This window comes from Panthera uncia, chromosome E1 (genome assembly GCF_023721935.1).
Source record: "Panthera uncia isolate 11264 chromosome E1, Puncia_PCG_1.0, whole genome shotgun sequence".
Classification (NCBI taxonomy): Eukaryota; Metazoa; Chordata; class Mammalia; order Carnivora; family Felidae; genus Panthera; species Panthera uncia.
The window spans coordinates 35,481,718-35,505,977 of record NC_064814.1 but is presented as its reverse complement, the minus strand read 5'-3'; the positions used below and the strand labels follow the sequence as shown (position 1 = coordinate 35,505,977).

The following is a 24,260-nucleotide window of genomic DNA, read 5'->3' as shown; positions in this document are numbered from 1 at the left end:
CCACATCGGGTGTAGAGATCACTTTAAAAAAATCTTTTAAAAAACCCACAAATTTTTACTTGAACAGAACACTATCCACAAACAAAAATATGATATTTTCGTGTACATAATATTAGCTTTACAGTGTTAAAAATATTTTTACACGTATCAAATAATTTGATTCTCTACAGTACCACCCACAGCTGAGCCTCCCAAATTTCATTCTTTTTTTAACAAATGAATTTTACAAGAATAATAGTAACGAGATTTCCTTCATTACAAGAGTAATAGAAAATGTATAAATTCATTATAGAAAATATGGAAAAAAACCAATGAAGCACACACAAAATGTATAGTTCCTCCACCTACAGACAGTTGTTAACATTTTGATTAGTTATGTTTGTTTTTCATAGTGACGCTGTTATTTACCCACACACATACACACACATAAATTTTGTAACTTCTTTTTTTAACTTAGCATTGTAAACATTGTCCCATAACAGTATCAGAATAGCTGAATACAATTCCAGGAGTGGAAATACTATAATACATTTTTGAACACGTATATGCTCCCAATTCTTCATGTTTCATAAGATGCAAAAACAAAATCTCTATGCATATCTGTTTTTTTAAATGTTTGCCACCTCCTAATTATAAAAAGTAATATATAATTCTTACAAAAAGAATCCAAATACAGAAATGTATAGAAAACTGACAAGCCTCCTTCAGCCTTACACCCCAGAAATAAACACTATTAATTAAAACTGTTAAGTATGGCTGTAGAATTTTCTATATATAAGACAAAAATAAACTTAACACGGTTTTCACATAAAAGGGAGGTTGTAATATACTTGATATTCTGCATTATGCTTTTTTCCACTGAACCTTGCCATATTCTATTCTTTTCCATAGTTGTAAAACATTCCATTGTTAATATAATTTATTTAATCTCCTATTGATGGGCATTTACATACACTGCCCCCCTTTAAAAACCATACTAAATAGTGTTAAAGTGAAAATTCTTATACATTAATTATTGTATGTTTGTTCACATAAATTTCCTTCGGGCAGATTTTGAGATGTGAAATTGCTGGTGAATCAAAAGGTATATACATAGTGAAAGCTGAAACACGGAGCCAAAATACCCTCCAAAAGGTTATGTTAATATATGAGACTATAAACACTCACATCACCTTTTAAGTAATAAAGCATAAGTACTATTAATAAATGCATTTTAATGTCTTTAGGCTTCACCAAACCTTGGTGTCCATCTGAAAACATGAATACTGTTCTTGGCTGTATCCAAAGAGAGGTTTAATTCACTCTCTGGACAAAGACTATGATGAACTCTACTCCACAGTTGTATTGTCCAATCCAGTAGTCACTGGCCACATGCAGTTACTTAAGCACTCGAAACATGGCTAGTCTGACTGCTGCAAATGTGCCTAAATGAGAAAAGTGCACCAGATTTTGAAGACTTGAGATGGAAAAAAGAATATAAAATATACCATTAATAATTTTAAAATAATAAATTAATAACTTGTTGAAATACTGAGTAATATTTTTGATATTGGGTTAAATGAAATATATTATTAAGCTTAAGTCCATCTCATTCTTTTTACTTTTTAAATGTGGCCACTAGAACATTTAACATTATATATGTAATACATATTCTTATTGGATGATACTGCTCTGTGGAATACTTTTACATTTTAATACAGTATATTCAATAACTATTAACAGCATGATGAAAGACAGACTTTAAGAAGTAATCACATTAAAGATGATTTAATAATGTGTACTTAATGCAATAGATTTCATCTAATCTCAGTGCTGCTGAGGATGGATGCATGTTTTAGTATTAAAAACACCTTTTAACAACCATACCAAGAAAAGACAAATGTAATTTTACTGCAGAAGAACAGACAAACACAGTAAGACATCCTGTTATTAAAGGCCTGAGTTTAATTTATTTACACTAGGAATTCTGATTAAATCATGATCAGATCTACTTACATATAATGCTCAGTAAAAGTACTGATAATCGATAATTACAATTATTTTCCCAAACCAAAATATTCCTTTTTTAAAAATAAGTTACTTTCTAGCACCCAACTAACAAGTTGCCACGTCCAGTCTGACAAGGCTGATGCCACTGACCTGCTATCATTTAAACTGATGTTTTCACAAGTTAACGTTCATCTTTGCTATAACATTTCTGGAAATCTTCTCTCTCCAACTCTATCACAAACAAAAGAGAAAACTTGCTCACTAATGGACCTAGTATCGGTGATGACAGCTGGGACACCTACCAGCTCTTCTTGAGGTCTAATTTAAGGAAGTTATTTATAATATTCCCATGCGGCCTGGGCCACATGTTTAATCCTTTGGGCCAGAATGCTAATGTAGCCATTGCGTCATTTTAGTACCCGTATAGGCCAGTGTGTCCTGCCCAGAGAAAGAAAACAGGCCACAGGTTAGAAGCATGGGCTCTGTGGAGCGCCTGGGTGGCTTAGTCGGAGTAAGTGTCCAACTCTTGATTTCGGCTCAGGTCATGATCTCATGGTTTGTGAGATGGAGCCCCACATCAGGCTCTGCACTGACAGCATGGAGTCTGCTTGGGATTCTCTCTCCCTGTCTCTGCCTCTTCCTCGCTTGCATGTGTGTACACACTCTCTCAAAACAAAAGACAGATAGAAGCATGGGCTCTGCAATCAGACCAATTAACTCAAACCCCAATTTGCTACTTACCAGCTCTGTATGGGCCATGTGAGTTACCTTCTCTAAGCACTTTACAGAAATTAGCTCATCTAATCTGATAACACCCTCCAAGATGCGATTTTTATTAATATACTCATTTCACAGATGAGGAAACTGAAGCACAGAGATGTGAACTGACTTGCCCAAGGTCTCCAGGTTGGTAAGTAGAAGACTCAGTTCAATCTGACAGTCTAGCTCTACAGTCTGTGTTTTTTGTTCTCTCTGCACATAAACTGCATAGCAGTACCTGACAGTGAGTTTTACAAATGCTGGTTATCACTATTGCTATTAATAAAGAACACTCTCTGATTCTGACCACATCCTTCATATTCCTGGTCACAGGAAAGCAAGATGAATATGGATGCTAAAACTACAAGACAATGCAAAACATATGACCTTTTTTTAAATGTTTTAATTCAATAATTAATTTGTATTAATTTTAGACTTATAGAAAGATTGCAGGAGTGCCTGAGTGGAACAGTTGGTTAAGCATCTAACTTCGGCTCGGGTCATGATCTTGTGGTTTGTGAGTTCGAGCCCTATGTCTGTCAGCACAGAGCCTGCTTTGGCTCCTCTGTTCCCCCCTCTCTCTGCCCCTCCCACGTGCACTCTTCCTCTCTTTCTCTTTCTCAAAAATAAATTTAAAAACACTAAAAAAAAAAAAAAAAAAAGAAAGACTGCAAAAATAGTAGAGAGTTTACGCATTCCCTCGCCCACCTTCCTCTGTTAACAATTTACATAAACATAGTGGATTATCAAAATCAGGAAATTAGCATTGATACAATACTACTATCCAAATTACACAGCTTATTCAAATTTCTATTTATCTGAGAGTCTTTTTTCTTTCCCAGGATCTAATTTAAGACCCCAAATTGCACATACTTGCAACGTCTCCTTAGTCTCCTTCACTCTATAAGAGTTCCTCAGTCTTCCTTTGTTTTTCAGTGACTCACTACAGTCTACAGAATAAAGTCCGAATTCTTAGCATGGTCATGACCTAGCACTCAGCTACTCATACAGCCTCCTTCATCTCCTGCCATTCCCCCATATTCACTTTAAGTTCCTGTCAAAATAAATTAAATTACAGCTCCTAAAATGGTATGTACACTCTCAAGTCTGTGTTTTTGCAAATGGTACTCTCTTTGGCCTTTCACTAGGCTAACTCTCCTAGTGTGCTCAGTGTGAAATGTGGATGGTATCTTACAGGAAGTCTTCCTGAGCAGCCTACATCTCCCCATGGGCAATGGGGTGACCACTACACCAGGGATCCACCAACAGCATCACTGTCCACTTATTGCTTGCCATCCTCTCCTGAGGACATACTCCTTCAGGGCAGAATGGGTTTTACCTGGCACCTCATATGGTTCCTAGAATTTCAGAAGGAATCCTTTTTATATTTTAATTAACCACTTCTTACATTTTAATGTTTAACCTGGTTTATTAAATAGAATATCTGTCTCCCACTTGTCTGTTGCCAGAATAAGATTGTCAATGTCTCTGGATTTATGGGGATGTGTAAATCTAAATCACTATCAAAATGCTATGAAACCAGATCTACATACTTGCAACTCTAATGAACAGTTTAATGAGATGAGTCTATTAACATACAAAAAACGGTTGCTATTAAAATAAAATCCTGGTTTTTTTCTTTCAACTTAATAAATAATAACTGTGATAAGTATATTTTGATTTGGGAAACAAAAGACTCATGTTCTTCTAAGTTATTTGCCATGCTAGAAAAGTACTCGGTTCTCTAACACTCACCCGGACTTCTTACTCTGTGCTATGTTTACGTTATAGCCATTCCTTCTTACCTAGTGAGCATGTTAATTTTAATGACATAATCATCCAAAAAACATTTCTGGCTGACTAATGTCTACAAGGAATTACAATAGATAGATACGGTTGGAATTGTCTTAAAGAATAAGGGAGCACAATTCTTGCTCTCAAGGGGCGCATACATATAGGTACTTGCCCCAATATAAAATTCATAACAGTAATGTAGAAAAGAGATTTTCTCCTCTCTCAATTCTTCTAATGACTGTATATTTGCAACAGCAATACCAATAGGTAAGTACAAGAGAAACCAAAGAAATTAATACTTTCGAATGCTTTCTACATACCAGACATTTACACGATTTAAAAAAAAAAAATTTTTTAATGTTTATTTTTGAGAGAGAGACAGAGAGACACAGAGACAGAGAGCAAGAGCAAGCATGAGTGGGGGAGGGGGAGAGAGAGAGGGAGACACAGAATCCAAAGCAGGCTCCAAGCTATGAGCTGTTAGCACAGAGCCCAACATGGGTCTTGAACTCACGGACTGCGAGATCATGACCTGAGCTTAAGTCGGATGCTTAACCAACTGAGCCACCCAGGCGTCCCTATAAAGTAGGGATTATTATCTCTACTTAGTAAATAAGAAAAGTGAGGTCCAGAGAATAAAGAACAACCAAAATTGTGTGGCCAGACAAAGCCAGAATTTGAACCCAACTCCCAGGATTCTGGGTTCCTCCCACTAGAGAACATTTATAGCCTCATAAAGCTACAGTTTTAAAAGCACGGTACTGGAAGAATGCCTGGATGGCTCAGTCAGGTGAGCATCTGACTCTGGATTTCAGCTCAGGTCATAATCTCACATTCTTGAGATTGAGCCCCACGTCGGGCTCCACGCTGAGTGTGGAGCCTGCTTGGGATTCTCTTTCTCCCTCCCTTCTGCCCTGCCCGTTCCCCCCTTCACTCACATCCTTGCTTCTCTCAAAAAACAAAGAAATAAAAGCACAGTACTGGAGAAAAATCTGATCTACGTTAAAGAGTAAGTCTGGCTCTGTAGTCCATGTTCTTGGAATCATCCCACTAAAAACAAACCTGGAGAAGTACGAAGACTTGGAAATTCTGACATATTAAAAAAGTTAAACAAACTGTAAAATAGAACCTGAAATTTAAGAAAGTGACTTTGAATAAAAAGATGATGAAAAGCTGCTTTGCGCTTCTGCAAAGTTAAAGAGAACTACATATTTCCTGGTGAGTTTAACTTAAATTAACAGGTTAATTAAAGTAGTTGTGAAAAAAAATAAAGTAGTTGTGAAATCTGCTTCTCTGAAGTTATTTAAAAATGAGATAGATCCACATTTGTCTAAAGGCAATCCAATGACGGGCAGGCTCTAATAAGGATATGGGATTAGCTATCTGTCTAAATTGTCCTAACACAATGAGTTTAAGATTTTTCTTCCATGTGCACACCAATTACAAGAAGTTTCTTTGACATGCAGGCTTTGTAAGAATATTACATAGCAGGCGTATAATATCATGTATCTGTGTACACACACACACACACACACACACACACATACACACACTCACACACACAGGATTGAGGGGTTTCCTATAGTCAGAAATATGTTTTCTCATAAAAATTGTATTTCTCGGCGCCTGGCTGGCTCAGTCAGCTGAGCATGTGACTCTTGATCTCAGGGTCATGAGTTTGAGCCTCACTCTGGGTGTAGTGATTGCTGAAAAATAAAATCTTAAAAAAAATTATATTTCTCATCTCATTTAAGCACATTGTTAACATTCTCTGGAATCTTCGTTTATATATTCTTTGCATAGTGTATACATGTATGACATCATGAAAATGGACCAATTCTATTCTAAATAAGCATCCAAAGTAAAATTGGTAAATTGTTCTATAGAAATCGCTTTTTAAATATAAGACAATTTCAACTATCCTATCTTGTTTTCTTATTTCTCTTTCAGGAAAAGGCAGGCATTATTTAACCCATCCCTTCACAACAGCAAAAAGGAACAGAAACTATAGTCTTAGAGTATGGTATTAGAGTGAGAAAAATTGAGCCTCATGAAAAGCCACCAGTATTGTTTTAGTTATTTTTCTGATCCTTAAAAACAGAATCATCAGAAGAAATAGAGAAATGATATAACAGCCTTTAAAATACAAAAGATGTAATGTAACATGTGAAAATTTGTTCTACAAAGTAACTCACCGAAGTTTCCTTCCTTTGCTGGCTTTCCTATCTACTTTCTTGTGGATTTTGCTTCGCAATTTCTGGATCGCAAGCCACTGCCTGGGAAATTCACAAGCAATGTTATGCATCATCACAAACAGAAATAGTTATACCTATTGACAAATTGGAATTTTTCTCACTAACAACCTTGCAGAAAGAAATCATCAACCTACATCAAGTTCCTCAAGATAGTCTGGGGCCAAAGTGACTAATCAATTGAAGAGGATTTGTGCAATGGTAAAAAAACAAATGGCAGCTGGGAAATTCTACAGCGAATTTGGTTAACAATGCTCCTTAGTGTCTAGAGTTGCTGTGACAAGCACTAAATCCAGCAGTCTGCAGGAAAACCCATCAAACTGGGTATAGCTGCTTGGGTTTGCTTTCAGTGTTTTAGCTGCACAGCATGTTCTATTACTATTACTGCAACTGCTATTCAGCCTGAATACACGAATTCTTCAATTTTCCCTTTGTTAATGCCCGTGTGTTTTTTCTTGCACTTTCCAATTTTTGCTAATTTTTTAGAATTATCCACTACTGACACTAGTTTTACAGCCATTTTGTTTATTTAACTTTCATTTCACCTGTGGTATTTAAGAATGTGCTGCTGAGAGGTAAGGGTTCTTCCTCCCATATAATCTCAATATGACTTGTCACACTTACAAAAAAGTGAACAGTAATCCTTTACTATCAAATATGGAGTCAGTCTTCAAATTTCCCAGATCATCTCAATTTTACAGTTAGTCTGTTCAAATCATGGCCCAATATTCACATATTCTATAGTCCTTTTAGATTAAAAGGAATTAATCTTTCAAAAAAAGGATACTGGACTAAGAAAATCTTCATAGATTCCTCACATGAACAAATTCCTCACATGGACAAATGTAAAAAAAAGGAGAAGCAGCAGCAGCTAAGTCATCTTACCTGATTTATACAACGGAAACTCAACATCAGAAAAAAATAATCTAGGGAAATCCAATTACTGTAATCTTAATATAATCTTAATTACCATAATCTATTTTATTGTAAAGTCAGATAAATGTACAATATAATCACCACTTAAATGCAATTTGCTATATCACATTAAATTTATAGTGAGCAGCTCTCTATAGCCTTCCAGAGATACACAAAATATCAACAATATCCTACCCCTAAAACTCAAAGAATGTTTTACTCAAATAAAATTATTTCATCAACACAAATTTTTCATTGCATTCTCAAAATGCTGCTCTGCCCAGAATCCCATCCTGGCACTTGCAGCTTTTGTTTCCTTTCATGCTTTTGCAAATTATAGCTCACGGCTATTTAAATGTACACTATTCATTAGGTAGCACTCTAAATGCCCTTTTTATTTTCCAACCACAGGATGAAGCATACACACAAGAGCCTTCCTTCACTACTTTACATTCTACCCTGACATCTGGGTAATGCTGCCACGTTCCATTTCTAATTGTGCCGAAGCTTTTACTGAAGGGGTGGAGGTCTAAATTAGGGCAGACTCAAACAAAGCAGATTCAACTATGAGCAAGGAACCTGTTGTGCACAGTGTCACGTTCTGAGGGCCGAGAGCACACATTTGGGTGGTTACTTTTTATCCACTGGTCAGAGGTTGATACAGATACAATCACCGCCCAAATCAGAGAGCAAAGGGCATAAGGAGGACTCTGAAAAACACACTCTAAAACAAATGCATATAGGTGTTTTATAATCTCTCATTCAAACTGCACTTAAGGCAGGGTAGGGTAAACAGGATTTCCATCGCTTTGTCTCTCTAGCTCTTATTATCTTGCTTAACTTTTATAGTTACAGGGCTGATCACTGCCTTTGAGGCAGAATTAAAGGGACTGAAAGAGAGAAACTATTATATAGGGCTGCTTGCATGAATAGAAAGCCGTATCTAAATTACCTTCCCATGGCCACTTGATCATTGGGATCCAAGGAGCTGGTCTTTCGTTCTATGAGTTCTCGAAGGAGCTTGTGGAAAAAGGAAAGCAACTGATTTATTTATCATCTCCCAGCACCAACTGACTTTAAAAGGGCATAGTAGGGGGGCGCCTGGGTGGCTTGGTCGGTTAAGCGTCTGACTTCGGCTCAGGTCATGATCTCACAGTCCGTGAGTTTGAGCCCCGCGTCAGGCTCTGTGCTGACAGCTCAGAGCCTGGAGCCTGTTTCAGATTCTGTGTCTCCCTCTCTCTCTGCTCCTCCCCTGTTCATGCTCTGTCTCTCTCTGTCTCAAAAATAAATAAATGTTAAAAAAAAATTAAAAACAAAACAAAACAAAACAAAACAAAGGGCATAGTAGGAATTCTGAATGGCATAGTGACTGCTCTAAAACTACAATCAATAAGGGACAACCCAGTGGCAAGAGCATGACTGAATTCCCATTAACCCTTTCATATTTATATATCTTTAAAAAGGTGGCTATAGCAATAGCTGAGAACAGAAGTCCATTTGGAAGACTTATTGTACTGCAGTTCATTTCAAAAGGATCAATGAGTGTGCAACATTCCCTTCATTGTTTTTATGATTAGTTTTGTCCATCTCATCGATACCGATGGAGAATCTTTAAAAGGTCAGGTGGAAAAGGCTGTATGGCAAAAAGGAAAATGCATCAGCTTCTCACCAATAGGATAATGGTACATGGTTAACTTCTGACCTATAACCTCCAACAGCCAGGAAGGTCATCCTCAGGCAAAAGCCTTTATTACATGTAATTAAAAGTGTGAACTTCATTCTCTTGCTTTCCATGGCTGGTACTCCACCATGCTTACCATGAAGCGATTCAACCACATATGACACTCACACATTCACGGCCATGACAATTATAAGAGGGAACCTAACGAAAGTCACACGTGTGTACTGCAAATATGGGAGAACCAGTCTCTCGTCCCATACAGTGAGCTCCATGAGAACTCTACATTACTCTCCTACTCTCCGCTTAGTCCTGGGCAGTCTACTCATCTGACCCGAGTGTAAACCTGTAACTTTCACACAGACTTAAGAATCTGCATTGGATCTTAAAGTCCTACTAGGTGAAGAGGAGTAATGTTTAAAAGTTAAACATTAGGGGTGCCTGGCAGGCTCAGTCGCTAGAGCATGTGACTTTTGATGTCAGGGGCATGAGTTCAAGCCCCAGGTTGGGCGTGTAGCCTGCTCAAAAATGAAGAAAGGTTAAACATTAAGGGAGGACAGTTTTAAATTACTATTAAAAAAAATCTAGATATCATCTCTCCTATACAAGTGCTATGTGTAGGGAAATAGCAACAGAGATTAAAATCCCAAAAGTCTTCTGAGAGAAATCTAAGCGAAGACACTAATATAATCCTGCTAATCATCTGTCAATAATATAGGTTTGACTTTACAATGTGTTTCTTCACCAAAAAAGGTCATTATTTTGTAGGTGAGGCATGGTAGCAATACAGATATTTCACCAAGTTAAACAGCTGAAGTCTGTGGGAGGGTAAAGAAGGAGGAATAAATTCCTATGAAAGTAGTTCACTCTCTAATTTTCATTTGTTTATGTAAGTAGGCACTAGAAGAAGTAAAACAAATTTATAGAAATGTTCATCTCCATATAAGATGAATCTTTATTGCAAAAGGGAAAAGGATATCTCAATCGCAATTAAAAAACCTCCTGTGATGCTTTTTCATTTGCTTATTTTGGACATTATTACTACAGCAATTACGTTTAAAAATGTGGGGACCAGAGGCCACTGGTTTATTATCACTAGAAAACAGCAAGCTATTTCTCTACCCTGTTTATCTGATTGATTCCCAACATCTTTCTGGCAGCCAATCTATCAGTTTATCTCTCCTACTTCATCACAGTCACTTCTGGCAGCTAAATACAAGATCCAAATCCAGTGTTACACAGACATACGACACAGTAAACCTATGTAGCACTGCTACTCTGTAAACGGCTGCCCTGAAGGCTAAGCCAAAATGGGCTTCTGGTTCCTAGTCAATATTCTGTCAGAAGCAAGGTGGTGGGGGTAGAGGGGGAGAGGTTAATAATAAAACCAGAAGAAGGAGAAGAAAAAGAATAGAAAGAAAACACTAAGAAAGGAAGGGAAATAACGGAATGACTGCATCTCATTGCCCTTACCTTGTTCCGGCCACAGAAGAGATTATAACAACTGTTCCTGGTTTTCCTAATCGTCTCTGATCCCTTGAGACTGGGGCTGTCATGGCCACTGGGAGCAAGTGCTCATGGAAGGCTGCCCCAGCACAACAGGGGTGATCCTCTGGAAGAAAGCCCCATATGCCCTTCCCGAAGGCTGGAAATTGAAGCTGCACAACCACAGTGGATCTATTACATTTGCAGTGGTCTCTGCAATTCAAACACCACGTTGGTGCAGCATTTCTTTCAAGCACTCTGTGTACTTTCCATATTCTGGGCTGCATTTTCACTACCCAAGTGCCCTGCACAGCTGTTCTTAGCCATTCATGACAAGGAAGATGATTTTACTGGTCAGTCTGGCCAAGTCTAGTTTATTCAGTCTGGTGTTTCAGAAGATCCTGTTGTGTGCAAGGTAGGAATAAGAAAGTAGCGAGAAAATACAAGTGAACAAACCATTCCCATGGTGCTTGCTATTTCCCACAGCTGACGCAATCACTGGGTTTTAATTTAATTAGGAAAACTGCTTTCGAAGAAGTTGCTAAAAAATTAAGCTTTAGGAATATTGCTGAAGAATTTAATTTTGCCTCTCAGTTCAATTTTTGTAGCTTAACTTTATGAATAAACTTCCCCATTAAAATACAGGTTTCTGTTACAGTTATTGGAGCTTTTAATTCCAACAATAATGACACAATATTTGTAATTTTCTTTGTGACTAGGAAAATGGGGACATGCGTGAAATATTTTTGTCCCAGTCTGTTTTAATTCCAGAGTCAGCTCACAAAAGCTTGATTGTTTCTCTAGTTCTAGGGGAAAATCACAGATGTAGTTAGGTTTCCAGGTCAGCCCACAAAAACCTATTTAACCTGTAACAACATACATGAGAAATAGCCCTGATAGTGCTGTTCAGCATCTAATCAGCATTTATAATACTTTGTCTAGAAAAATGCATGCCAGAATCAGTTAAAAATGGCAGACTGAACACATTAGTTTATCTCTTCTCCCTTCTCAACCCCTCTAAAAGACAGGAGAGGAATAAAACAAATGTATTAACCCATGAGAAAGAAGAGGAAGGGAGAGTTAATGAGAGCAGATTTTCATAAATTTTTCAGAGACAGTCAGGAGATAGAAGAGTAGAAGGTAGTTATCACCAAAGTGCTCAGAGAGAATAAGAGGTGAGGGTGGAACTAATTAGGCCCATAGAATCCCCAGGAGGAGGCACAGTGGCAGAAGTGGGAGGGACGGTGCCACTGGGCCCTGACTATCCCACAAGTGACTAACCCCTCTACCAACCCCTCTCACGTGGAGAAAAGTTTTCTTCTCTGGAAAAAATGAGCCCCAGAAGCTCCAGATGTAAGGCTATGAGGTAGCAAAGGCTGGGATGCAGAAGGGAAAGGTGATGCCCATCTTCTGCCTCATTCCCTGACCCTACACACAGAATGCCGGCACCCAGACACAAAACCTCCCAGGCAGGAGAGTGGGGGGGAGGGGCGGGTCCTCCCTGGGAGAAACTCCATCGCTGATCCCTCCTCTCCCCAGAAAATCACATCTCCAAGTTCTGCCATTTGAAGACAATTCCAAACAGGAGGTTTGTTCACAGTATAGCTCAGGTTTCAGAGACACTTGGAATGTCTTACTAAATATGAAGAGAGTTAAGGATCACTGGCATCTGAGGAAAGGCTCAGACAGAGACCAAAATAGGACGGAAAAAAGGGGACACAACAAAGCAATGTGGAAAACAAAAGAAACCTAAGGAAAGGAAGAAGAATAGACACTGTCGGAGAAGTGAAAGAAGATACACTTCCCTAAGAACAGGAGGCTATGAGAAAAGAGTAAAATAAGAAATTCAACACGAAACAAAAAAAATTTAAATTGCAAAGAACTGGAAGATAAATGTGCAAAAATCTTTCAGATCTGAAACAAAAAGGCAAAAAGATAACATCCTCCTGCTTATTTGTGTTTTTGGCGTGTTTTTTTTCCCCTTGCTTGTATGTAAGAGAAGAAAAAAATTTAGAGGACAATCCAGAATGTCAAACATCTGACTTTGTTAAGGCTAGGAGAACATAATTAAAGAAACGGTAATGACAATTTCCCAAATTGAAGGACAGGAATGAGCCTGCAAAAATCTAGTACAATGAATGAAAAAAGACCTTTCCCAAGACACATCATCATGAAATGTGGAACACTGGAAGTAAAGAGAAGATCCTAAATGCTTACAGAAAAAATAGGTCACATATAAAGAGGGTGACCACATGTCCCAGTTTACCCCAGAGAGTCCTGGGTTTATGCCTGTTGTCCTAGTATTCTTTCAGGCTAGCACCTCAAATGTCCCAGTTTTGACAATAAATTATACAGTCACCCTACATATTAAGGAATGAAAACTAAATGGGATTAGACATTTCAACAGCAATAGCAGGTACGGAAGGATTGCAGAGCAATGCCTTCAAAATTCTGAGGAAAATCACTTTCAACCTCAAAATTCCATCCACAAAGTATTACCAAGTATGAAAGTTACATGGAGACATTTTCACACATGCAAGAATTCAACAATTTTCTTTCCACACACTCTTTCACAGGAAGATGTGCTTGAGTAAAATGAGCATGTAACAGCAAGAAAGGAAAAGACAGGAGACGTCAGAAAATAGGTCTAACTCAGGAAAGCAGCAAAGGCAGGTCCCAAGACTACTGATGGCAGGGGCCCAGAGAGCAACCATTCCAAAAAGAACAGAGTCCAGAGAGCTCTAGAAATAAGGTCTCCAGGGAAAAGGGTGGGTGGGTGGGGGAATAATAGGTTAGTTTATGTATTCAAGGCATTTATTTGGTGTATGTGGGGTGGAAACAGATACACAGAACACAAAGTCTATTTTTAAAAACAGGCCTTATTATTCTAGGAAAAAACAAGCATGTAAGGAAATATAATCATAGTACATGTGAACATTTAGTCATCATATTGTAAACAATAAATCTTCACAAAACTGTGACAATAAGTACTTTAAGAAAATGGAGGACAGAAGTGTGGAGGTAGTAAGTACAGAAGGGCTAGGACCTCACTACCATAATGGGAAGTCAAGAGATGATTTGATAAATGACTGTTGATAAATCAACAATAGTATAAACATACTATTTAAAATATGCAAGTAATAAAAAACCTAAAGCAGTGGAAGTTTTTCCTTTCCAAAACTTCTCAGCACCATATTTTACCATTTTTTAAACAATAGATGACCCAAGAAGAATTCGTCAGTTATTTATTTAGCAATGTCTGGAGGAAAGAGGATACAGTAGTCCCCTGCCTTATCCTCGGTTTTAGTTACCTGCTGCCAACTACGGTCTGGAAGCAGATGAGCCTCCTTCTGATGGATCATGAGATAGATGTAGCCTAACGCTACATCACACGCGTACGTCATTCACCTCACTTCCTCTCATCACATAGGCATCTTATCATTTCACATCATCATAAGAAGGATGAGTACAGTACACTAAGGTGTTTAGAGAGAGACCATATTCACATTATTTTTATTACAGTATATTGTTATAATTGTTCTATTTTATTATTAGCTATTGTTATTCTCTTACTGTGCCTGACTTATAAATTAAACTTTATCACAGGTATGTATATGCAGAAACAAGCACAGTATATTTAGGGTGCAGTACTATCCACAGTTTCAGGCATCCACTGGGAGTTTTGGATCATATCCCCTATGGATAAGGGGGGGGAACAGTGTAGGTATTCTGAAAAATCTTGAAAGTTTGCAAATTCACACTGAAAAATTTCATAATTCCTACGGGGGAAAAAGGACGGGATGATCAAGGATCTACTGATGAAAGCTCTTCTGAATATTTTTCTCCTCCCTAAATTAAAACATGGCAACACACTAGAAATACCAATAACATTTATTTTGACTTGCTGCCGATGCCAAGTAATTGTTAACAATTTTATTGAGATACAATTCACTTACTATACAATTCACCTATGCACAATATATATAATTCAGTGTATTTTAGTAAATTCAGAGTGGTGCAGTCATCACCACATTTAATCTTAGAACAATTTCATCCCACCTAAAAGAAACCCCAAACCTATTAGCTATCATCCCCAGTATACCTCTCTGTCCCCCCACCCCCATACTCCCATATCCCTAAGCAATCACTAACCTTTATGTCTTTATGATGTGCCCATTCTGGACATTTCATATAAATGTAATTTAATTTATGGTTTTTTATGACTAGCTTGTTTCACTTAACTAACATGTGTTCCAAGGTTTATCCACATTGTAATATATGTCAGTACTTCCTTCTTTTTTATGGCTGAATGATATTCCATTATATACCATATTTTATCTATTCATTAGTTGAAGGACATTTGGTTGTTTTCACTTCATGGTTATTGTGAGTAATGCTCCTATGGACATTCATTACAAGCTTTTGTGTGGACATATGCTTTCATTTCTCTTGGGTATATACCTACAAGTGAAACTGCTATGGTTAACATTTTGAGGAACTGCTAGGCTGTTTTCCAAAGCAGGTGCACCACTACATTCTCACCAGCCATGTTTGACAGGTCCAACTTTTTGACATCCTCATCAGCACTTGTTATTACCTGACTTTTTGATTATAGCCATCCTAGTGGGTGTAAAGTATTATTTCATTGTGGTTCTGATTTGCATTTCCCTGATGGCTAGCTAATGAGGTTGGCATCCTCTTGTGATTACTGGTCATTTGTGTATCTTCTTTGGAGAAATGTCTATTCAGATGCTTTTCCCATTCTTTTAGTAGGTTGTCTCTTTATTATTAAGCTGTAAGAGTTCTTTATATATTCTAGACACCAGTCCCTTATCAACTCCCTTTCTTTAGGCTGTCTTTTCACTTTCTTGATGGTATCATTTGCAATAGAAAAGTTTTTAATTTTGATGCAAGTCCAGTTTTTTCTCTTGTCATTTGTACTTTTGGTGTTGTATCTAAGAAATTAATTCATAATCCAAGGTCATGAATATCTACTTCTGTGTTCTCTTCTAAGAGTTTTATAACTTCAGCTCTTGTATTTAGATCTAGATCCATTTTGAGCTAATTTTTGTATATGGTGTGATGTAGGGGTCCAACTTCATTCTTTTGTGTGTGTATATCCAACTGCACCATTTGCCAAGAGATTATTCTTTTCTCCATTGAACTGTTTTGGCGCTCTTGCCAAAAAACAAGTGATTTGTAAATTTTTGTTTTATTTACTTTTTAAATAGGCTTCATGCCCAGCACAGAGCTTGAAATCATGACCCTGAGATTAAGACCTGAGCTGAGATTAGGAGTTGGATGCTTAGCTGACTGAGCCACCCAGGCACCCCAAAACAAGTAATTTGTAACATTTGGTTTTATGGCCATATATTCACTGGCTTTCCAAATTTGTGACCTACAGTTATTGATTCTTATACCGCTCAGGCTTCTATGGTTCATAGCCAGATTCTTAAGATGGAAAAACCTTGGGACAACTCTCTCCAACTTACTCAGCCTAGCTGAGTCAGGATTTTTCAAACTCTGTCCCCAATACATAGACTGCATAGGAAACAAGTACAGTCAACTTCTCTTACATGTATTTCAGTCCCTCTCTCCCTGAGCTACAAAAAGCAGACTCATAATGCTTGGCTTTACTCTTCCTTCCGTTTCCTCTTCAGCTCCACAAGAAATCTTAGTGAAAATGTATGTTTCTGTTCTGCCTCTTGCTTTACTAAATGTTTCTGTTCTCAGCTCTCCAGTCTTTCAAATTAACCCCCCCACTTTCAATTTTTATATGCTATATTTAAAGTATGCAAAAAATAAATCCACATACACTATAATTTCAAATAGCTGGGTAGGAATTACTGTACATGCCTATAGTATAAAACTGCCAGAAGGTGACCCACTCCCCACAGGTAACTATTTTTTCTGTTTTCTTTCCACATTGCCCACTCACTCCTCAACCAACTCCATAACACCTAAATTTCTGTCTCCATTGTCCTAATGAAACAACTCATGCCAAGGTCTCCAGATCTCCATGTCTAATGGACATCTGTCATGACTCATCCTACTAGACTTCTTTTTTTAAATTTATTTATTTATTTTGAGAGGGGGAGAGAGACAGAGAGAGGAGAGAGATAGAATCCCAAGCAGGCTCCACACTACCAGTGCAGAGCCCAAGGTGGGGCTCGAACCCACAAACCGTGAGATCACAACCTGAGCCAAAACCAAGAGTCAGATGCTTAACCAACTGAACCACCCAGGCACCCCTACCCCTCCTACCAGATTTCTTGAAGCAGCAAGTGATACTGTACATTCTTACCTTCCTGAAACACTCTTTCTTGCCATCTTTGAGGCACCTCCCTGTTTTTACTCCATATTCAGCCATCTCCTCTGCCCAAACATTGCATGCTAGCATTCTTTAAGACTCAGTTCCAAGCTGCCTTTTCCTCTCACTCTATACACTTTCCCCAAGAGTTACATTCTATTCTCAAGACTTCAATGATACAAGAGCTACCCCTGGAATTCCTTTTCCTTTACATTCAATATCTAATCTGTCTCCAAGTCCTTTGTATGTGATCCACTCATTCATGAATCTGTCCATTTTTATCTATCTCCACTGTCTATATCCTACTATAGGCTATCATCGTCTTCATACATTCCATAAATATGTATTGAGTACCCTGGGAAGACAATGTAAAATAAAACAGACACGGACTCACCTGAGTTAGTATATGATTTCCGCACATTTACTCTTGCCCCTCCTCCATTCTGGTCTCCTAATTAGAGCCAGAGTAATATTTTTTAAATGCAAATATGCCAGAGGATAAAATTCTTATTGCAGCCTAAAGGCCCAATATGGTCTGGTCCCTTATCTACCTCTCCAGCCTAACCTTCCACCTCCGTGCTCCTGTCCCACCAGTCTTCTTTCCGTACCTGAAATGTTCCCAGGTGCACTCCCGCCACAGAGCCCTTTATGCAGGAGCCCTGCCACAGGTGTGCTTCCCTAACCATTTACCTGCTTACACCCCGCCTCCTTCTCCATTCATTAATGGCAGTTTAATCATCTCTTCCTTAAGGAAACCTTTCTTTTTTTAATGTTTATTTATTTTTTTATGGGGGTGAAGAAAAAGAGGGAAGCAGAGAATCTGAAGCAGGCTCTGTGCTGCAGAGCTCAAACTCATGAACGTCGACATCATGACCTGAGCGAAGTCGGATGCTTAACTGACTGAACCACCCAGGCACCCTCTTAGGAAAGTCTTTCTTAACCCCACCCTCCACACACATACACACTACGCTCGTACTTAATCTACACTTGTTAGTGGATTACTTGATTAATGCCTATCTTCTCCTCTTATCGAGAGTACCACTATCTACCTAAGCAATTGTTTTGTTTTTTGTCATTACCATTATCAGCAAATCCTCCTCCCCGAACAATATTCTTCTCACATGTCTTACAGAGGGCCCAGAGAAGTGGGTGGTTTGTTTTAAGTGGGTGTTTTTTCCTCTTCATTTAATACACTGTTCTTGACCTATTTATTGATTCATTAATAATATAGTCAATGTGCATGAATTAGGAAAATAAAACCAAGATCCTTGAAGATTTGAATATGTCCATGAAAATTTACTTTGTACAAGCTACAGAACTCTCTTTGTGCAGTGCACCCCCAGCACTGCAAATATAAATTAATCCATTTCCTTGCATCATCTCAAGAATCACCTTTTTAAAACATTTTTTAAACATTTTTATTCATTTTTGAGAGACAGAGGGAGACAGAGCATGAGGGGGAAAGGCAGATAGAGAGGGAAACACAGAATCAGAAGCAGGCTCCAGGCTCTGAGCTGTCAGCACAGAGCCTGACACGGGGCTCGAACTCATAAACCATGTGATCATGACCTGAGACAAGTCGGATGTTTAACCAACTGAGCCACTCAGGTACCCCAAGAATCATCCTTTTTTTAAACCATCCTAAGAGTACTTGAATTAAAAGTACAAAAACAAAAAATTAATCTAAATGAATTAAAAGATTTTAAATCACTTCTCATTCTATTCATGTTAAAATCATGTAGACCTATTCTCCCTCTTGGATCTCATTTCCTAAAGGAAGTGTTGGTTCTTCTCTGGAAAAGAGAAGGAACAGACCTTTTGTGCTTCCTCTAAACCATCCAGACCCTCTTTCTGCAATCTCTTTGAGTTGGTCCTTTTATTATAAGAAAGGTGTCTTGACATCTTCATAATAAAAACCTGAATTAATTTCAATATAGTGTTTTTGAGAAATACAGAGTGAGCGGGGGAGAGGCAGAGAGAGAGGGAGACAGAATGCCACCCTGACAGTGCAGAGCCTGATGCAGGACTTGAACTCATGAACTGTGAGATCATGACCTGAGCCAAAACCAAGAGTTGGACGCTTAATCACCTGAGCCACCCACGCACCCCTCAACGTTTATTCATTTTTGAGAGACAGAGAAGGACAGAGCATGAGCGGGGAAGGGGCAGAGAGAGGGAGACACAGAATCTGAAACAGGCTCCAGGCTCTGAGCTGTCAGCACAGAGCCTGACGCGGGGATTGAACTCACGAACTGCGAGATCCTGACCTGAACCGAAGTCAGACGCTCAACCGACTGAACCACCCAGGCGCCACCCCAGGCACCCCTCAAGATAGTGTTTTTTATTTAAACATTTTTTAATTAAAAAATAAATAAACTTTTTTATTGACAAAATACGTTTTTCAAATTCCAAATTTCAGGTTCCCATCTCCCATTTTCTAAGATCTAATGATTCTAGATAGTGTGCTGCATGGTTCAGTGTAACTGTAAATATCTGCCCACGAGTCAGTATAATACCATGGCTTTGGTGTCTGACACATCTGGGTTCCGAATCCAAACTATGCCCCTTACTAGCTGTTTAATCTGGGACAAGTTATCTGACCTCTCCAGAGACTCAGTTTCCTTTCATAAAATAGTAATAATTTTATCTCATAAATTTCATTTGGTATTTTAGAAGATGATGAAAGTAATACACTTAAGCAAAATATAAGTATTCAATAAACAGAAATACTGGGGTGCCTGGGTGGCACAACTGATTAAGTGCCCAACTCTTGATTTCAGCTCAGGTCATGATTTCATGGCTTGTGAGTTCGAGCCCTGTGCTGACAGTGCAGGGCCTGCTTGGGATCCTGTCTCCCCCCACTCTCTGTCCCTCCTCCATTCATGCTCTCTCTCTCAAAAAATAAACTATAGGGGCGCCTGGGTGGCTCAGTCGGTTAAGCGTCCAACTTCAGCTCAGGTTGTGATCTCGTGGTCCATGAGTTTGAGCCCTGCGTTGGGCTCTGTGCTGACAGCTCAGAGCCTGGAGCCTGTTTCAGATTCTGTGTCTCTCTCTCTCTGACCCTCCCCCATTCATGCTCTGTCTCTCTCTGTCTCAAAAATAAATAAAGGTTAAAAAATAAATAAATAAACTATAAACAAATATAAATAAATAAATAATAATATTGTCAGCATCAGATAACAATACTCACCAATAATCCACCAAATCTCACTTGGGACAAAAAACTCAACCCCCCACCCCCCTAGCTAAATCACCACCACCATAGATGCTAATAACGAACAAATACAATAATTCCGTTTTCATTTCTACTGATTAGATATGAAATGAAGAAAAAGTAGAATGAAGAAAATGTAAAATGCACTGAAAATTCACAAAAATGGTAAGTCACTATTTGAAAAGTATGCTACTGGTGGTAGAACTTTTCCAAACTGGACCATGATAAATTGGAGCAAAAGTGATCCTCTCCTTCATCATTTGTTCCATTTTAACAACTAACTGCTATTCCCTGTGACCTGCAATTCTGGCCACATGATCCCCTACACTTAGCACTTCCCCCAGCCATTAAAGTTCTCTGAAGACCTGGATCACATGCCATCTCCTCCTCCCTGCAGCCTTCTTCAACTCCCTCAAACTATTTTTAATTTCTCCCTCTTCTAAATTCTTTCAGACCCCCTCACCAAGCATGCTGGTTGGTTATGTTTTCGTCATTTCCTTTGCCTGGTTGTAAGCATCCTGAAGGCAGGTTACAGTCAGACTCAAATTCTCACCTCCCACAGAACTCTGTGCACTGCCTTGCACACAGCAATTATTCAATAACATTTCTAAAATGACAGAGTTAAGTAGCAAGCATTCTTGTCGATCCTGTAATCAAGGATGAACAGTATCCAGCTTCTGTAATGACAAGTACAATATTTACAGGAAGAGTGGTACAGAGAAGAATGGAGAGAAATCATGATGTGTGAATAGAATTCAAGAAGCATCTTAATACTGACGTTACAAATAGCCTGCCTTTGGTTACTAAAATAAGAAAATGTATAGCTACAGGCTACCACTGAAAAAGTCAGCCTGACTCTGCCTCGCTGCCCTTGGTCTTTAAAGATTTGATTAGTTTTTCCACCTTCTGATTCAGTGCTGCATCATGGCTCCACTCCAGAGCTAGAGCTAAGTAAGGCCTGTGATTTGGAAGGGATGATAAATTCATCGACTAAATAAAGTAACACTGTTTTCTCAGCACAAGTTCTAAAATATTTCAAAGGCTGTGGTATTTCACTAGCCTTGGCCATTGGGGTTAAAATTTATTAGTCAAAACAGAAAACTTGCTCATCAGATCCCATGTATTCCATTAGGCATGATATATAATGTCTCCCAATGTCTAATTATTAACGAGGACTGTAAGTAAATCACAATCAGTATTAGGTCCTGATGTGTGCAGACAGGGTAAGAATTAAGCAATTCGGATGCTAAAGAATTTCTTTTTTGCCAATTTGCTTTTCCTTTCTTTTTCTTAAAAATAAAAAGAATTTTACAAGCATCAAGTGGCTACATTAAGCCACTCTTCCTAATCCATAACAAAAGTAACAATGTACAGAAAGTTCTATTGTTTGAAATTTCCAACAGTTCCCATTTCCAGTATTCTGTCCCTTGGTCAGAACATCCTTCTGGTGTGTATCTTTTTTCCCTTCCATATTTAATAAAGGTGAACAGAAGAGTTAAATATCCTTTGGGAGCTCAGTTCAGTCACTGACTATTCTGGGGCACTCTTGGGCAAGTTTCTTTTAATGGCACCAAACAATATATCATTTGTCTTGGAAGAATAAAGAGGAAGTCATTCAGAACTAGAGAAGATTTTACTACAGGGATTCACAAGTAAGAAACCGGAAGGGTAGTACTAACTTGTGTTCCGTAATGATGTCCTTTAGGATGTGAAGCCCAGCTGAAACAAAGCTTTCCCTATCTTTCCGGCATTCTGCCTCTAGCATTCATACTCCAATAATTCTTCAGCCCCACCAGGATCAATAACCCATTGATTCTGCCACCTTTTCAGCAGCCTGCCTCTTCTCACATGCTCACTTCCCTCCTTCCTCAGGTGGAAGTGATTCCACAGGCCATCAGGAAAATCACTCTTGGTATACATTCTCAACTCCCTTGCATGCTGTCCCTTTGTCAAACAGATTCACGATCCCTTGGGAACTGATGGGTCTTGGAATTCAGAACTTTTAGGATATGAGGAAGATAATACAGTGTTAAATAAAATACAAATGCCCCAGCAGAGTCTGGGATAGCACCCTAAAATCAAGCACATGAATATTTCTGCAGCAAAATACAGGAATCATCCCCACTAAGCGGGATAAATTAAAGCCTAACAAGTTTATAATAGCTTCAGGTCAGATGTTGCCACCACAAAAGTTTGCCAAACTTACTAAAAACAAACAAACCAAACAAACCAACCAACAAACAAAAGCAACAAACTGAGTTTTCAGAACTTTTTACATTTCAGAATTGCAGGTAAAGGATTAAGTACCTGTACTCCCTTGGCAAGCCGCCCCCCCCCCCAACCATGTTAAACGTGCATCCATGCAGCTGAACTGCCTGGAGAAAAAGACAAGACCATGTGAATGGGATCCCCCATTTGAAAGTCATTAACCCTGACCTCATGTGGATCTTCTGTGCTACCTGACAACTCCCCTGTGGGTTTCCCTTCTACTCACTCTCCCACTCTGTTGGGGGACTCTGCCATGCCTCCTCTTTTCTCAAACCTCCAGCCTCTGCCACATCTTCTCTCAGCTTCTTGACTCATAAAGTAAGACAAAAGGAGACAAAAGCACCTTGATGAGCATTTCCACATGATTCCACAGTATCTCCTTGCAAGTGTACCCGTATACTCTGCCTTCCCTCCTCTATGTATGGATGAAATGTTTGTCAGAACAACTTCTCTGGACTTGAATACTCACCACCAATTCTCACCTCCATTTTCCCTCCATTGAATCATTTCCACCAGCAAAGTACATTTCCTCTCTTAAAACAAAACAAAACACTCTCCCAAACTTTCCCTTTCAGCTGCTCCATTTCTCTATTCTCTTAACAGCAAGCCTACTCAAGAGCTGCCTAGACTCAGCATCTCCAATTTTTCTCCTACCATTCCTTTTTGAACCCACTTTATCATTCTACCAAAACAGTTCTTGTCAAGGTCACCATGATTTCCACCTTGCTGACACCAATGGTCAATTTTTCAGTCCTTATGTCACTTGTGCACACTTGACATAGGTCATTCTCTTCTTAAAAAAAAAAAAAAAAAGCTTTATTCAGATATAATTCACAGACCATACAATTCACCAATTTAAACTGTATGATTCAATGGTTTTGTATAGTCACAGACTTGTGCAACCATCACCACAATCAATTTCAGAATATTTTCATCACTTTCAAAAGAAACCCATTACCCATTACTTTTCACTTGCATTTTCCTATGACCCCCAACCCTAGGCAACCATTAATCCACTTTCTCTCAATGCAGATGTGCCTACTCTGGGTATCTCATATACACAGATCATACAATAGTAGTCTTTTGTCACTGACTTCTTTCACTTAGCATACTGTTTCCAAGGCTTATCCATGTTGCAGCAAGTCATCGGCACTTCATGCCTTTTTATAGCTGAATACCACTCTATTGCATGGGTATACACTTTGTCCAACCATTTATCAGTTGAGGGACATTTGGGCTGCTTCCTTTGTGGCTATCATGAATAATGCTGTGAATACTCATGTACAAGTCTTAGTGTGGGCAAATGCTTTCATTTCTCTTGAGTATACACTTAACAGTGAAACTGCCACGTCATAGGGTAACTCTAAGTTTAATGTTTTGAGGAACAGCCAAACTTTTCCACAGAGGCTGCACCAATTTATATGCCCACCAGCAATGTGTGAAGGTTCCAAATTTTCCATATCTTTGCCAACACTTGCTATCATCTTTTTGATTATAGCCATCTTAGTAGTGTAAGGTGGCATGTATTCTGCTTTTGATTTGTATTTCCCTCAAGACTAATGATGTTGAGCACCTTTTCCTGTGGTTACTGGTAAT

At 38.6% G+C, this 24,260-nt stretch overlaps 1 protein-coding gene across 5 annotated transcripts in view; it reads right to left on the bottom strand.

Annotated features, from left to right (window-relative positions):
* Positions 1 to 24,260, bottom strand: part of AATF (apoptosis antagonizing transcription factor) — a 103,984-nt gene that overhangs the window by 26,392 nt on the left and 53,332 nt on the right. For 3 of the 5 annotated variants that reach the window (XM_049636537.1, XM_049636539.1, XM_049636538.1), the window contains exons 9-10: positions 8,662 to 8,729; positions 6,738 to 6,818 (exon numbers count right to left, since the gene is read on the bottom strand). The exons of the other annotated variants lie outside the window; for them this stretch is intronic. In XM_049636537.1, coding sequence (XP_049492494.1) covers positions 6,738 to 6,818; positions 8,662 to 8,729 — 149 coding nt within the window. The remainder of the gene's footprint in view (positions 1 to 6,737; positions 6,819 to 8,661; positions 8,730 to 24,260) is intronic. 5 annotated transcript variants of the gene reach the window in all.